General features: G+C 46.6%; 1 protein-coding gene across 7 annotated transcripts in view; it reads right to left on the bottom strand.

The window, feature by feature from the left end:
• LOC119973115 (contactin-4-like) overlaps positions 1-12576 on the bottom strand; it is a 3053649-nt gene that overhangs the window by 806072 nt on the left and 2235001 nt on the right. For all 7 annotated transcript variants that reach the window (XM_038810685.1, XM_038810691.1, XM_038810690.1 and 4 more), the window contains 3 exons: positions 7222-7425; positions 3909-4011; positions 2859-3040 (listed from right to left, as the gene is read on the bottom strand). In XM_038810685.1, coding sequence (XP_038666613.1) covers positions 2859-3040; positions 3909-4011; positions 7222-7425 — 489 coding nt within the window. The remainder of the gene's footprint in view (positions 1-2858; positions 3041-3908; positions 4012-7221; positions 7426-12576) is intronic.

Consider the following 12576-nt stretch of genomic DNA (forward strand, 5'->3'; position numbering starts at 1 on the left):
GAGGATGCCCAAGATCACGAGAGGTCAATCTTTCCCCATTGCATTGACATAATACGACCCTGGTCATTGACAGCAAGGGAGCTGCCATCAGCCAGACAACAGTCAGATATTCACAGAAGCTCTGTGAGGATCTAGGTTTAATAAGGACACGGGGAGTCCAAACCGAATAAAAATAAAACACTTTGGTTTATTTACCGTTACATTATATCGAACTCCCGTGTGGTACATGTATTCACCATAATGCATGAATGAGACTGTAACCTATGACCTATGACCTGGAAGTGGTGATACGAGCTGCTTACAGGTACTGTACTGTAACCCCGGTATGGTTTTGCCTCTGGCTCCGCCCTCACCGGGGCCATATATAGACCGGCCGCCTATGGGCGGCATTCATCTGTACAACAGACTCTGGCTGGGCAAATTTATGACTAATAAAGCCTAATCTTCACTTGCTCTCTCTGCCTCTCAGTGAATTGAAGGTATATCAATTTATTAGTCATAGACAGCACTATGGAAGCCGCTCTAAAGCCAGACGGGTTCGAACTCGACGCCCGCGCGTCCGAAGCCAAAGTGTAGCCACCTGGGTTGGCCACTTCCCGATTCCAAAATGGAGGTCTGCTAAGAATGCAGGGAAATTCAGCCAGATACAGGAAAACAAGCAGGTACAAAGTTTCCTGTGTATTAGGACTTGCAGAAACCCAGACAGAACTGAAACCAGCAACTATCTGCATATTAATGAGCGATCCCCGGGAACAATTGGAAACATTAAGAGCAATCGAGAGCAAACCAGACTCACCGGCACCAGTGGGAGCCAGGACAAAGGCAGGCCAACAAACACCTAGGAACTGCCCAGTGATCAGGGAACAACTCCAGTATTGGCGGAAATCGATGAAAACGATTGGGACATGGTCCAAAACCCCTGGGGACTATAAAGTAGAGTGCCCACGTTCAGTTCGCTTCTTGGCAGGGTCTCTCAGCAGCTCGAAACAACTCTTGACCGGGACTTTCAACAACGAAAGACCTGCCTAGCAGCTGCACCAACCAAGTAAGTCTCCAGTCAACGCACGCTACGAGATAGACGCTCCTAGCTACTAGTCCATACCAGCTTGAAGCCTGCAGCCTCAGAATCGAACGAAAGGCCATTGTTCCCCTGACCTGGTGGGCCATTTCCAAAGCTAAGTATAGGCCTTTTAGTGTTAGAGATAGTCTAGTAAGTAGCGTTTTATGCATGAGTAGTGATTGACTGTGTATAATGTGTTTTGATTTGAAACGTACTAACTGGTGTATTGAGTTATTGATCAGCACTTGGCTTTGAACCTCGTGAAGGTATCATAAAGATACCTGGCGACTCGAGAGCAAGGTGATTAAACAGAGCAAATTAAGTAAAAGCACAATTAGCAACATTTATTGGCGAACTTTGACGGGACTCGACTTAGAAATGGCCCTCCACTCAAGGAGGGAACCCAAATTTTGAATTATAATCCAATTGGGAACAGAAATAACCACAAGTGTTCAAGCAATTCTGATCAATCCTCCAGAATTTGGAAGTGTGTTAATGCATGCGTACTAACACTATTGTTAGTGGGGAGCGTCCTCCCCACTTCAGACCCCCACCAATTCTTTGCTAGAGTTAAGCAGCAGGCGACCATGTACGGCCTGGATGAGCGAGAGCAAGTGAAGCTCACAGTTTTGAGCCTGGACCCTTCCGTTGTAGCAGCCCTTCCAGACCCACAGAATGTAGGAGGAGGCACCCTTGCACACGGCGATCCTAGACGCGATCGGTTACAATAGAGGTGACCCAGTAGAAGGCCTGAATAAGTGCAGGCAGAAGAAAACAGAACACCCCACAGTGTTTGCAGGACGCCTGTGGAACTATTTTACAGCAGTTTACGGAGAATTAGACCTCGCCCATTTGTCCTCAGATAACATGGCCAAATGGACCCGAACCCTGATCTCTCATGCCACAGAGGCAGGACAGAGAGCTTGTGTGAATCATGACCCCTCAGATGAGGCCCACAACGAAAAATGGATTTAAAAAAGGTTGTCCTGCGCTTGGGAGCAATCCGTTCAGAATAAAACAGCATTTAGACAAGCCGATGAAGAGCAGGCAGATGCAGACATGCATCCAGTTAAAACACATCAAAACCCCGCATGGGTAAATGAGGGAAGGAACAGCCCACAGCAGACCAAATCCCAGGAGTGTTATAATTGCGGCGAGGATATCAAATGCAATTTGGGAATCCCATGATATTTTCTGCTCCCGTCACCAAACCCACCCAAGAAAAATGGGAGCGGATATTCCCAGCCATAGCTCCCTGTGCACACAATTCAGTCCCCACAGAGAAACAAGACCAATATTCTATTTGCAAAGACACGTTCCTTCCAATTTTTAACAGAATTAATTTCCACAGAGTAAAGTGAAAATAGCAGGGGTAACAATTCGACAGGGGTATGAGTTTGTTAAAGAAAGACAAGTGGCGAGACAAAGTCTTTGATCAAAGGTCTCCAACTTGACAGTTTCAATAACCGTCTCCACTATAAATGGCCCATTTTCTGTGCCCGCCAGAACACTAAATTAGAGTTATATGCAAATTCCATTCATCGCACTAAGTGATTATTTGAGAAGAATTTTGCATATCCAGTGCCCAACATCATGACAAACTGTTCCTGAGCTGAAGCATATGTCAACAATTGCTGCTTAAATCTCTCCTACAAGACTCTACTGTCATCTCAAATACTGTATGCTTTGATCTGTGTTTGTAAGCAAAGGTAAGATTTAATCAGGATTGCATAGCAATAACATCGGTGGAGATTTGTTGTTCTTCAGTCAATATATTCCGTAGAATTATGAAACCTACCATAAAAAACCAATTGTCCTCGTGCAGTGTTCTTTCCTCTTGAATTTTCAGCGGTGCATTCATACGTCCCCGAGTCCTTCTGCTGGAAGTTTGTGATTTCAAGAACACCATCCGTTTTGTTCACTTTGACCTTATCAGAAAATGAACTGCCAATTCTTCTCCAGCTAATAGTGGGGACCGGACTGAAATGGAATGGGTAGAAATAAATAATGAGTAGCAGATGGAAGACAATAATGATTCTTGAAATAAAAAAAAGAGAATTCCTTCTGACTGGTTAGCCGCACAAATATCAGACAGAAGTAGGTCTTCTGCACATCGATGACCATTGGCAAAGTGAGCAGTATGCTTCCTTCCTTGAATATAGTTCAGGAGTTATTCGCCTACATTTTATAAATAAGGCTATCTTTTTTTTGTATTAATAGATTGCTCACCTCAACTCCAAAATATTCAGACTCAGAGTTTAATGATTCTGTGAAGTAAGTTGCACAAATAACACCAACACTTGGGTCAAGTATGGGCGCAATGACATCTAACATACTGTGCATAATTCTAAGTGTGTCTATGATTTACAAGGGCGATTTTTCTTCTTCAAGCTGATGTACCAATAGGTACTGAAGCAGGTTTAGGATTTCCCTTTCTTGTTGAAGTGTATTCTTCTGTATTCTTTTTATCTCTCTCAGCCAACCCACTTGTTATCACATTATTCTATACTCAACTTGGATGGGGTGAGAAGGGATTCATTTAACCCCACAACTGCGATTGAAGCCATTTTAACCCAAAGTGAGATTGGGAATCAGATAAGTGTTCTTCTATTAAAGCTACTGACAGATCCATGTGTTGTACAGAGAAGAGTAAAAACTCCAACATGTTGTTGGAACATATAAAAGCAATCAATGATTATGGCCCATTAATGTGATCTCAGTCTTCACTTTGCCAGATATTTAGTGAATAAAAGATATTGCTATCAATGAGAACAAATCATCAATGATAAATATTGCCATTAGATTCAGCACAACACTTTGTACTTCTTATTAAAATCCAAAAACCTACTTTCCCAATGCAAAGCATTCCAGGTTCACTGTCGATCCTTTTGCTGCAAAAACTGTTTCTGGGAAACGAACTTCAATCTTTGGTTCATATTCACCCATCACCCCTGTTAAAACACAAGGCAAACATCTTCATTCTTCACTGAGTCCTGAACACTTATTAAGCATTTGTTTATTCTCGCATGGATAACAGCTTTTATGCATAATTAATTATGAGCTTCAATATCACGATTACATTCATTGCTTAATGATGCCTCCTCGATTGTTCAGCATATTGCAAATAATTATTTTTGAAAAGTCTGAAACTGAAATGTGAAGCTGATTGGATCATTCAACTAAATATCAATGGAAGTGCATAATTGCTGCAGCCCCCCCCCAACTCTGCCTATTAGCTCGGTTTCTCTTTCCATAAACATTGGTAAACCTGCTGAGCATTTCCAACATTTCTGTTTTCTATCAGTCTCCCAAAACTTGGTAAATCAGGAAGGCACCACATTCAAACCCACAGTTAATCTGCGAGAAAATGACTGGAATAATTAAAAGCTATGCAATGCAAAAAAAAACTTTAGGCCCTTCCCCCTGCAAGTGTAAGTCCCATATGTGCTCTCAATGCCAACAGAGATTCCTTTGCAGTTCCAGCTCTAAAACTGGGGGTTCATATTTCACATAAATGTGGGTGAAGAGTACTGGATGAAAATCTGCCATTGTGCTATGTTTGATGTCTGACCAATCCTTGCTCATGCTCCCATCCGTAGCATATTACATTGTTTATGAATCCTGTTTTAATATCCCAGAATTCCCTTCATCATGCCATTATAGGAGCACAATCATCAAAGGACAGCAGCAACTCGAAAGGGCAGCACACCTGGACCTCTCAGCAACTGGCAACGGGCCATGAATACAACTTTGTTTGTGTTGTCCATGTACGAGGAGCAAGTTTTAAAATGTACAGATTAATATGCCACCATGATTTTTTTTATTCAAAGCAAAGTTAAACATAAAAATAACCGCACTGGAAAAAATTATTCCAGCAGAAAGACCAGGGACGGAATTCTCCGAGCCCACGCCATGTCGGAGAATCGGCGGGGGGGGGGGGGGGGGGGGGGGGGGGGGGGGGGGGGGGGGGGGGCGCGAATCCCATCGCGCCGCTCCGACGCTAGGTCACCGATTATCCGGCGAATGGAGGATTGCCAGCAATTGCACCGGCATGTCCGCTGCGGCACCAGTTGGGGTCTGTTGAAAGCAGCTGCCGCGCCGATTCTCTGCGCTCGATGGGCCGAGTGCCCACCAAGTTCCGCCAACGTCGTTCGCGTATAGTCCTACCTGGTGGGACTTTGGCGTTCTGGCTGCGGGGGCCGTCCTGGTGGGGGTTTGACTCTGGGGGGGGGGGGGGCTTCACGGTGGCCAGGTCTGCGATGGGGGGCAACCCCTGTAGGGCTCCGCCATGTTGCCCGAAAGCCGAAGCGGAGACAGCCGTGGCGCGCATGCATGGACCCGGGTCAGCCGTGGCACGCACACGTGAACTCACACCGGCCTTGCCGTGACAGGCGTGGCGCGCATGCGCAGACCCGTGCCGGCCGTGTAGGGCCGGTCTTCAGCACCAGAGCAGTGCACAGCACTCTGATGCCATGCTAGCCCCCGAGGAAGGGAAGAATGACTGGGCCTGGAGGCCCGTCGACGCCGCCATCACTCCCGCCGGTTTTGATGCCGGCGTCAACACTTAGCCGGGATTGTGGAGAATCCCGGCCCAGATTTTTGGGGAAGAAATGCCAAATTAAAGCAGTTTTATAAACCAAATTAGGTGCAAACCTTATATATTTATTTTAGAACAACATTACTTTCTTTTTCTTCATGGGAGAAAAGCATTATTTTCCAAATTCTTTTTGGCACAACATTTACCTAATGATATGTATGGTCAAAGGGATCCTAATGATTTTTTTTCCAGACAAATTATGCAATTAGAAGGCAATTTTCTGGACGATGTCTTCAATGTTGTCAAGATTTTTGAAAAATGTTGATATAAATATTCTTTTGGTTTAAGAACAAATTGCACCCACTTCAAAGTAAAAAGGAGATCTGTAAAGTATGATGACAAAAAAATTCTATCAAACAAAAAATCTATCAAGATCATGCTTTTCTCCCATGAAGGGGCAGCAGGGTAGCATGGTGGTTAGCATCAATGCTTCACAGCTCCAGGGTCCCAGGTTCGATTCCCGGCTGGGTCACTGTCTGTGTGGAGTCTGCACGTCCTCCCCCTGTGTGCGTGGGTTTCCTCCGGGTGCTCCGGTTTCCTCCCACAGTCCAAAGATGTGCGGGTTAGGTGGATTGGCCATGCTAAATTGCCCGTAGTGTCCTTAAAAAAAAAAAGTAAGGTTAAAGGGGGGGGGGGGGTTGTTGGGTTACGGGTATAGGGTGGATTCGTGGGTTTGAGTAGGGTGATCATGGCTCGGCACAACATTGAGGGCCGAAGGGCCTGTTCTGTGCTGTACTGTTCTATGTTCTATGTTCTATGTTCTATCTACTTTTGAAGGGAATATTTGCTCATGGGTGAAATCTGTATGAAAAGTGAGCACCAATCAACCATCTTGGTAATTGAAATCCCAGCTATCCACCAGACTTTGACCACATCATGATTACAGTTATTTCAATCTGAGGTACTTCCTTTCACTCAATGACTTTGCTGGAAGGTTCACACCAGTCATAATTTTTTTCAGTCACCATGACTAAATTATGCAATGGACACGTTTTGATCACCTTGAGCTTTGATATTGGACTTTGCCCATTCTGAACAAGAAATTCATATTTAAATGATATGATAATGATTAAACAATTCATGTTTGCATCCCCAGTGGCCATGTTAACTACAGCACACAGGAGCTGGTTGAAGACAGCTCATCCGAGGTACCTTGCCATTCATTATTAAGTTTGCCTTCTTCTTGTAAGCAGTGTGGAGGAGGAATGCAGGGCCGGGTTGGGGGGGTAGGGGGATGAGAATGCTGGAGAGTTGTGGGGCAGCAGGGAATTGAAGGAAAGGATAAAAATAGCTGACATGGTGAATTCTGTTAATGGAATGATAAGTGCATATTGCCCAGTGATTCTGTTCATAATTTTGTGATATCTTTAAAAATAATTTTACCTTTCAAAACACATTGAGTTGCAATAACATACAAGACATGTTATTCAGCCAATATATTTAAAACACAAATCACCAAGGTAGTCGAAAGAGAAAAAATAGAAATATTCTGCACGAGGGTTGTGTGTCAGGAGTTTTACACTTCCCATATGGGATGGTTAAGATGAAGAAACGGAAAGCTTACCATCAGTACGTAGTACTAAAGGGGTAGGTGGGCTCAGAACTTTCTTATTGGTTACTGTGTTTTCTATCTCACAGATGTAGGAACCAACATCCGATACCTCCACTTTTGATATGTACAAGTTGCCAGTTTTTTGAGATACAAAGCGGCGATTATCTTGTTCCACGAAGGTTGGAAGCTGGTTAAATATCCAGGTATATTTCAGTTCTGAAAAACAGGTAATAGTTCACCACATTAATTCAATTGTTTCACATGTCAAACTGAACCCTTCATGAAATAAAGTAGTACAGCACATTTGAAGTGTTTATAGAACGCTTTAGGGAAAAACAAATACACAAGCAGGAATTCTCCCAGGCCGCTGCCGCCGTGATCAACAACGGGCACGGAGGGTAAATATGGCGAGGGGCCCAGAAATCGGTTTCACGCTGCCATGAATTTCCAGCAGGATTGTTTGCTGGTCCCCACCATGACTAGTTGGAAAATCAGCCAGAGGTGGCTTGAAACTCATTGTCTCGCCATTAATTGGATGCAGATGAAGGCCTGACACCCTCCATCCCCCCAACACCAGATTCTTCACAGTACTGGTGGGAAAACGCGCCAGCGGGAAACATGAGCAAACAAAATGGCGTGCAGGTGTCAGGACTCATCTGACCAATGCCTGGGGCTGCATCTGGAGATCAGGATGGAGGCCGCCCATAACCTCAGATGCTGGAACATCACAGCAGTGGGTCAGGGGAACATATAAAGGTGGACCTTCCAGATTAGGTGCCCTGGAGGGGATCCATATTCCAGCCTCAAGAATGTTCTTGGAGACACAGCTTCATTCTCAGGATGTCCATCTTTCGGTCTCAGCGAGCTCCCAGAGGTCTATCTTCATTTTCAGGAGGTCCACCTTCTTTCTTCAATAGTGGGTCAGTGATAAGGGCACCTTTTCAATATTCCACCTGGCTAGGATGGTGGACTATGCACCATCTAGGTCTGCCCCACCAATGAATACAGCAGTCAACACCCAGATGCATAACTAATAAGTTTGGGGCCAGACAATTTGGTGTGTTTTCCGCTGGCCATTGCAGAGGGATACACCCCAGCATTCCTGACCAAGCCATGAAAGGCAGCTCGGCACATAGAAGCTGGGATAGCCTGCTCCCGGCATCTACCCAGCTCGAAACGTCTTGCGAGATCCAATGCAATCTCGCAAGACGTTGCAATGCAAATCTGCATATTAGAGCCAGACAGCTGGTCGCACTCTAATGTGCAAATTTCCGAGATACCTGAGGCTTTGAGATCACCCCCTTAGTCTTGGAGATCTCGGGCAAGCGCCGTTCAGGACTGGTCCCACAAACAGGGCCAGAGGGAACGGAACTTGTGGGGGTCTCCCAGGGGATCAGAGGCCCGCAGCTGCATATCCTTTGGGCAGTGTGGTGCCTTGGCACCTTTGGTGCCACTGGGCACCCTGCCAGTTCCACCCTGGGTGCCAGCCTGGCACTGCCAAGGTGACCAGGTGGCATTGTCAGCTGACATGGGCACTGCATGGGTGCCACGTTGGCACTACCAAGCTGGCACTTTTTGTGAATGCATAATCGTGCCGTAGGTTCCCCACGTAGGTTTTGGTGAGGGAGATCACTTTGGGGACCTTCCCACAGTGCGTTGGGCTCGGTGAGGGTCAGAGATCGCTTTGGGGGCCTCAGAGATCGTGCCGCGATTCTCCGCAACCACGATGGGTGGGAGAATAGCAGGAGGTCCGCTCCCACACCTCCCGCTATTCTCCCACCCCCCCACCCCCCAAAATGGCGTGTCCAGTTTTCCGACATGCCGCTCGGAGAAACGGCGGCCCGCGATTCTCCGGCCCGAATGGGCCGAGCGGCCTGCCGTTCCCGACCTGTTCACGACGGCGGCAACCACACCTGGTCGCTGCCGTCGTGAACATGGCGCGCCAGGTAAGTGTGGGGCCTAGGGGGGGCGGATCGGGGATCGAGCACCACGACCGTGCTCGGGAGGGGACTGGCCCGCGATCGGTGCCCACCGATCGTCGGGCCGGCGTCTCAAGGGGACGCACTCTTTCCCCTCCGCCGCCCCGCAAGATCAAGCCGCCACGTCTTGTTGGGCGGCTGAGGGGAAAGACGGCAACCGCGCATGCGCGGGTTTGAGCTGTCCAACCCGCACATGCGTGGCTGACATCATTAGGCTCTGCCACGGTGTCATTCTTGGCGCGCCGGGCCTTGAAGCCAGGGACAAGGCCCGGCTGCCGAGTTTCCCGGTACGGCCAGCCTATCCCCCCCGGGTAGGGGAGAATAGGCGGCTGGGAGAGGCTTCCGACGCCGTCGTGAACCTCTCCAGGTTTCACGACGGCGTCGGGCCATGCGGAGCATTCCGCCCCAGGACTCCATTTAAAAATGGCAGCCCGATTTCTTGCTACATTGGGGAGTTCTGATGAGTGGAGGGGAGAAAATGGGTCTATGGACGGCCTCAGCCCTGCTGAGGCTCCTTATACAACACGAGTTGCGCTGTATAGCCATGTGTTTCTCGGTACAGTGAGCGCCGGGAAACATGCAACTAAACGCGCTCACTCTGGGACTTTGTTGCCATTTAGTTGAATAGAGCCTTAGTCTCAAAATGGACGAATTCCATTTCTTTTTATTTTTGCTTGTTGACAAAAAGAAAGAAGTGCATTTATACAACCACTGAATGTCTCAAAGCACTCTGTAGCCAAAAAACCCCACTGAATTATAATCACTGTTCTAAGGTAGGAAACAGAGTGCCTATGTGCACACAGCAAGCCCTCACAAAACAGCAAACTGATTCTGACGAGATAATCTATTTATGTGATGTTGATGGAAGGATAGGTTAATGGCCAGTACACTGCAGCTATTTCACTTGTCCTTCCTTGAGATTTTTCCATGGCATCATTTACTTCCACCAGAGAGGACTCGTTTTAACCTTATCTGAAAAATGGCACATCCAACAGTGCAGTGCTCCATCAATACTACCCTGAAATGTTACCAACTGAACCATAACTGATATCTAATTGTATCATTTGTCACTATAATGTTTTGTTGAACACTTGATATCAAGAGAGAGAGTTTAATTAATGGCAGATCTGATTACATTAGTTTATCTGCATTTGATTGATTCTTGGTAAAATAAGTTCAAATGTAACCTCATCTCTCTGTATCTCTACCCACTTGAATGACTGGAGAAATGCATCTGTGAATGACGCAAAAACAAGTTCTGATCACTGAAAACCTTTAATGGGTCATAATTTGCTACAGTAAGCAACCTAATGGCAATTTTTTCTTACATGTCCATGAGTTTTTAAAAAATATTTGCTTGCCAAGTTGCTGGCAGTGCTAGCTGATGATGTTGGAGTGAGGGAAGGCATTCGCACCCTGAATGGCCAGCGTGAGCAAATATGCATCTTCTTAACCAATCAAAGTGAAGGATCGTGACCAAAAACAGAAAGGTCTCAGCAGGTCTGACAGCATCTGTGGAGGGAGAGCAGAGCCAACGCTTCGAGTCTGGATGACTCTTTGTCAAAGCTTTTTGGATCGGGGATCGGGAAATGATGAGCACAAGGATGAAGAAGGCAGTGCCTATTAGAATGGATGAATTCAATGCAGAATAGATATTGAAAGATAAATAATGAGAGCAAACAAAACATTGGTTTTCCCTCCCTGTCAATCCATAGAGATAGAAAGGAAGCATTAAAAAATTTCAATTTACATGTTTAAAGCTCCACAATAAAAACCTGACATATTGAGTCGCAACACTTTTAAGCTCTAATTATCAGAGCCAGAGAGGTCATTAGGGTGTAATGAATACTTATTGTCTCAGTAATATGGAGCGGGATTCTCCAATAATGGGGCTATGTCCCCACGCGAGCGTAGAAACGCTGGCGAATCATTCTGGACTATACTGAAGGAAGTCCTGAGTGAGTCTCCTACCTGCAGGGGGCTATCAGGGCCCTGGAGTGCTTCTCGGCGCTCTGGCTGCGGATACGGGACCCCACACTTCCGGTCGGGAGTCCGCGCATGCGCACGGTGGCGGCCTGCAGCGACCGCCCGTGGGACGTGGCGGACTCAACTCGCGGAGCGGCACCAGAAATGTAGAACCCCCGAGATTGCGCACGCCCGCGGATCTGTGACGCCCGATCGCCCCACAACAGGGCGGCTGCGGACTGAGTCTGCAGCCGTCATTGGCTGTTCCCGATGGCCAATATCATAAATTATCATAGATTACTATAGAATCATAGAGATGTGGTTAGAACCACGCAGTCCTGAACTCAGCCAGTTTTGCTCGTGGAATCGCGGGGGGGGGGGGAGCCTCTGTCAATGGCCCCCTACCCGCGCCGAGGTCAGCGGATAGGCGTGGGACTGGATTTCGGCATAAACGCCCATTCTCCGTCAGTGCGCCGATCGCGATTTCGACGCGGAGGCTCGGAGAATCCAGCCCAAGGTGTTTATGCTTGAACTGGCAAGAGTTAACAATCTATTGTGAGTTTAGTCAGTTTTTACGGTGCAAATACAGCAGCTTTATGCCATTCAATGAATTTCAGTGATTAACCAGACAGCGAGATACTGGCCGGGATTCCTCAATCCGCGTTCGCCGCGCCACGGCTGTAGCGATAATGGAGAATTTGGCGCTCAACCAAACTCCATTCACTGCAGCGGGGCCAGAGAATCTCGTTGGCGTAAACAGACGTGTGGTGTTCTTTGTGAGGGGTTTCCAGGATGGAAGGTATAGTGATCACAAAGGTACACAAAACTCTTTTGAAGAACTAAACTAATTTTATTAACACTACTAAATTTGAGTTCAACATTTATTCTGAATAGCAAACATACATGTAAGGATTAAACTACACTCACTAACACTATCTCCATCTACTAACTATAACCATTGTCAGCTCCAGATCTCATCTCCCCCCCGCTGAAGCCCAAGAGCCAGTGCAATTTATAGTACTGTCCCTTAGTTCCCCCTAGTGGCTAAGCTTAACATTACATTAACTCTTCACATGCTGTACATTTGTATCATGTCACAAGACGGAGAATTCCGGCCACTAATTTTGAAAATCAAACAGCAATGTGGCGCATCTTAGATAGCAACTTATGGATACTGAAGTTTAACCTCACATCTGCCCCTCTCTTGGTGTTGCTATAATGGTTTATACCATTGTAAAATTTGCGATATGGCAAACGGGCACTGTTGATCCTATATTAATTGTTTTTAATTGCATCGAGATGGCAGGCATTAACTGGTGAGTCAGAATCATCGACTTTTTCAGCACAAAAGAGGCCCTTTGGTCCATAATGTCCATGCTTGCCATCAAGCACCTAACTACTCTCATCCCATTTTCCAGCACTT

Source organism: Scyliorhinus canicula, chromosome 11 (assembly GCF_902713615.1).
Source record: "Scyliorhinus canicula chromosome 11, sScyCan1.1, whole genome shotgun sequence".
Lineage (NCBI taxonomy): Eukaryota > Metazoa > Chordata > Chondrichthyes > Carcharhiniformes > Scyliorhinidae > Scyliorhinus > Scyliorhinus canicula.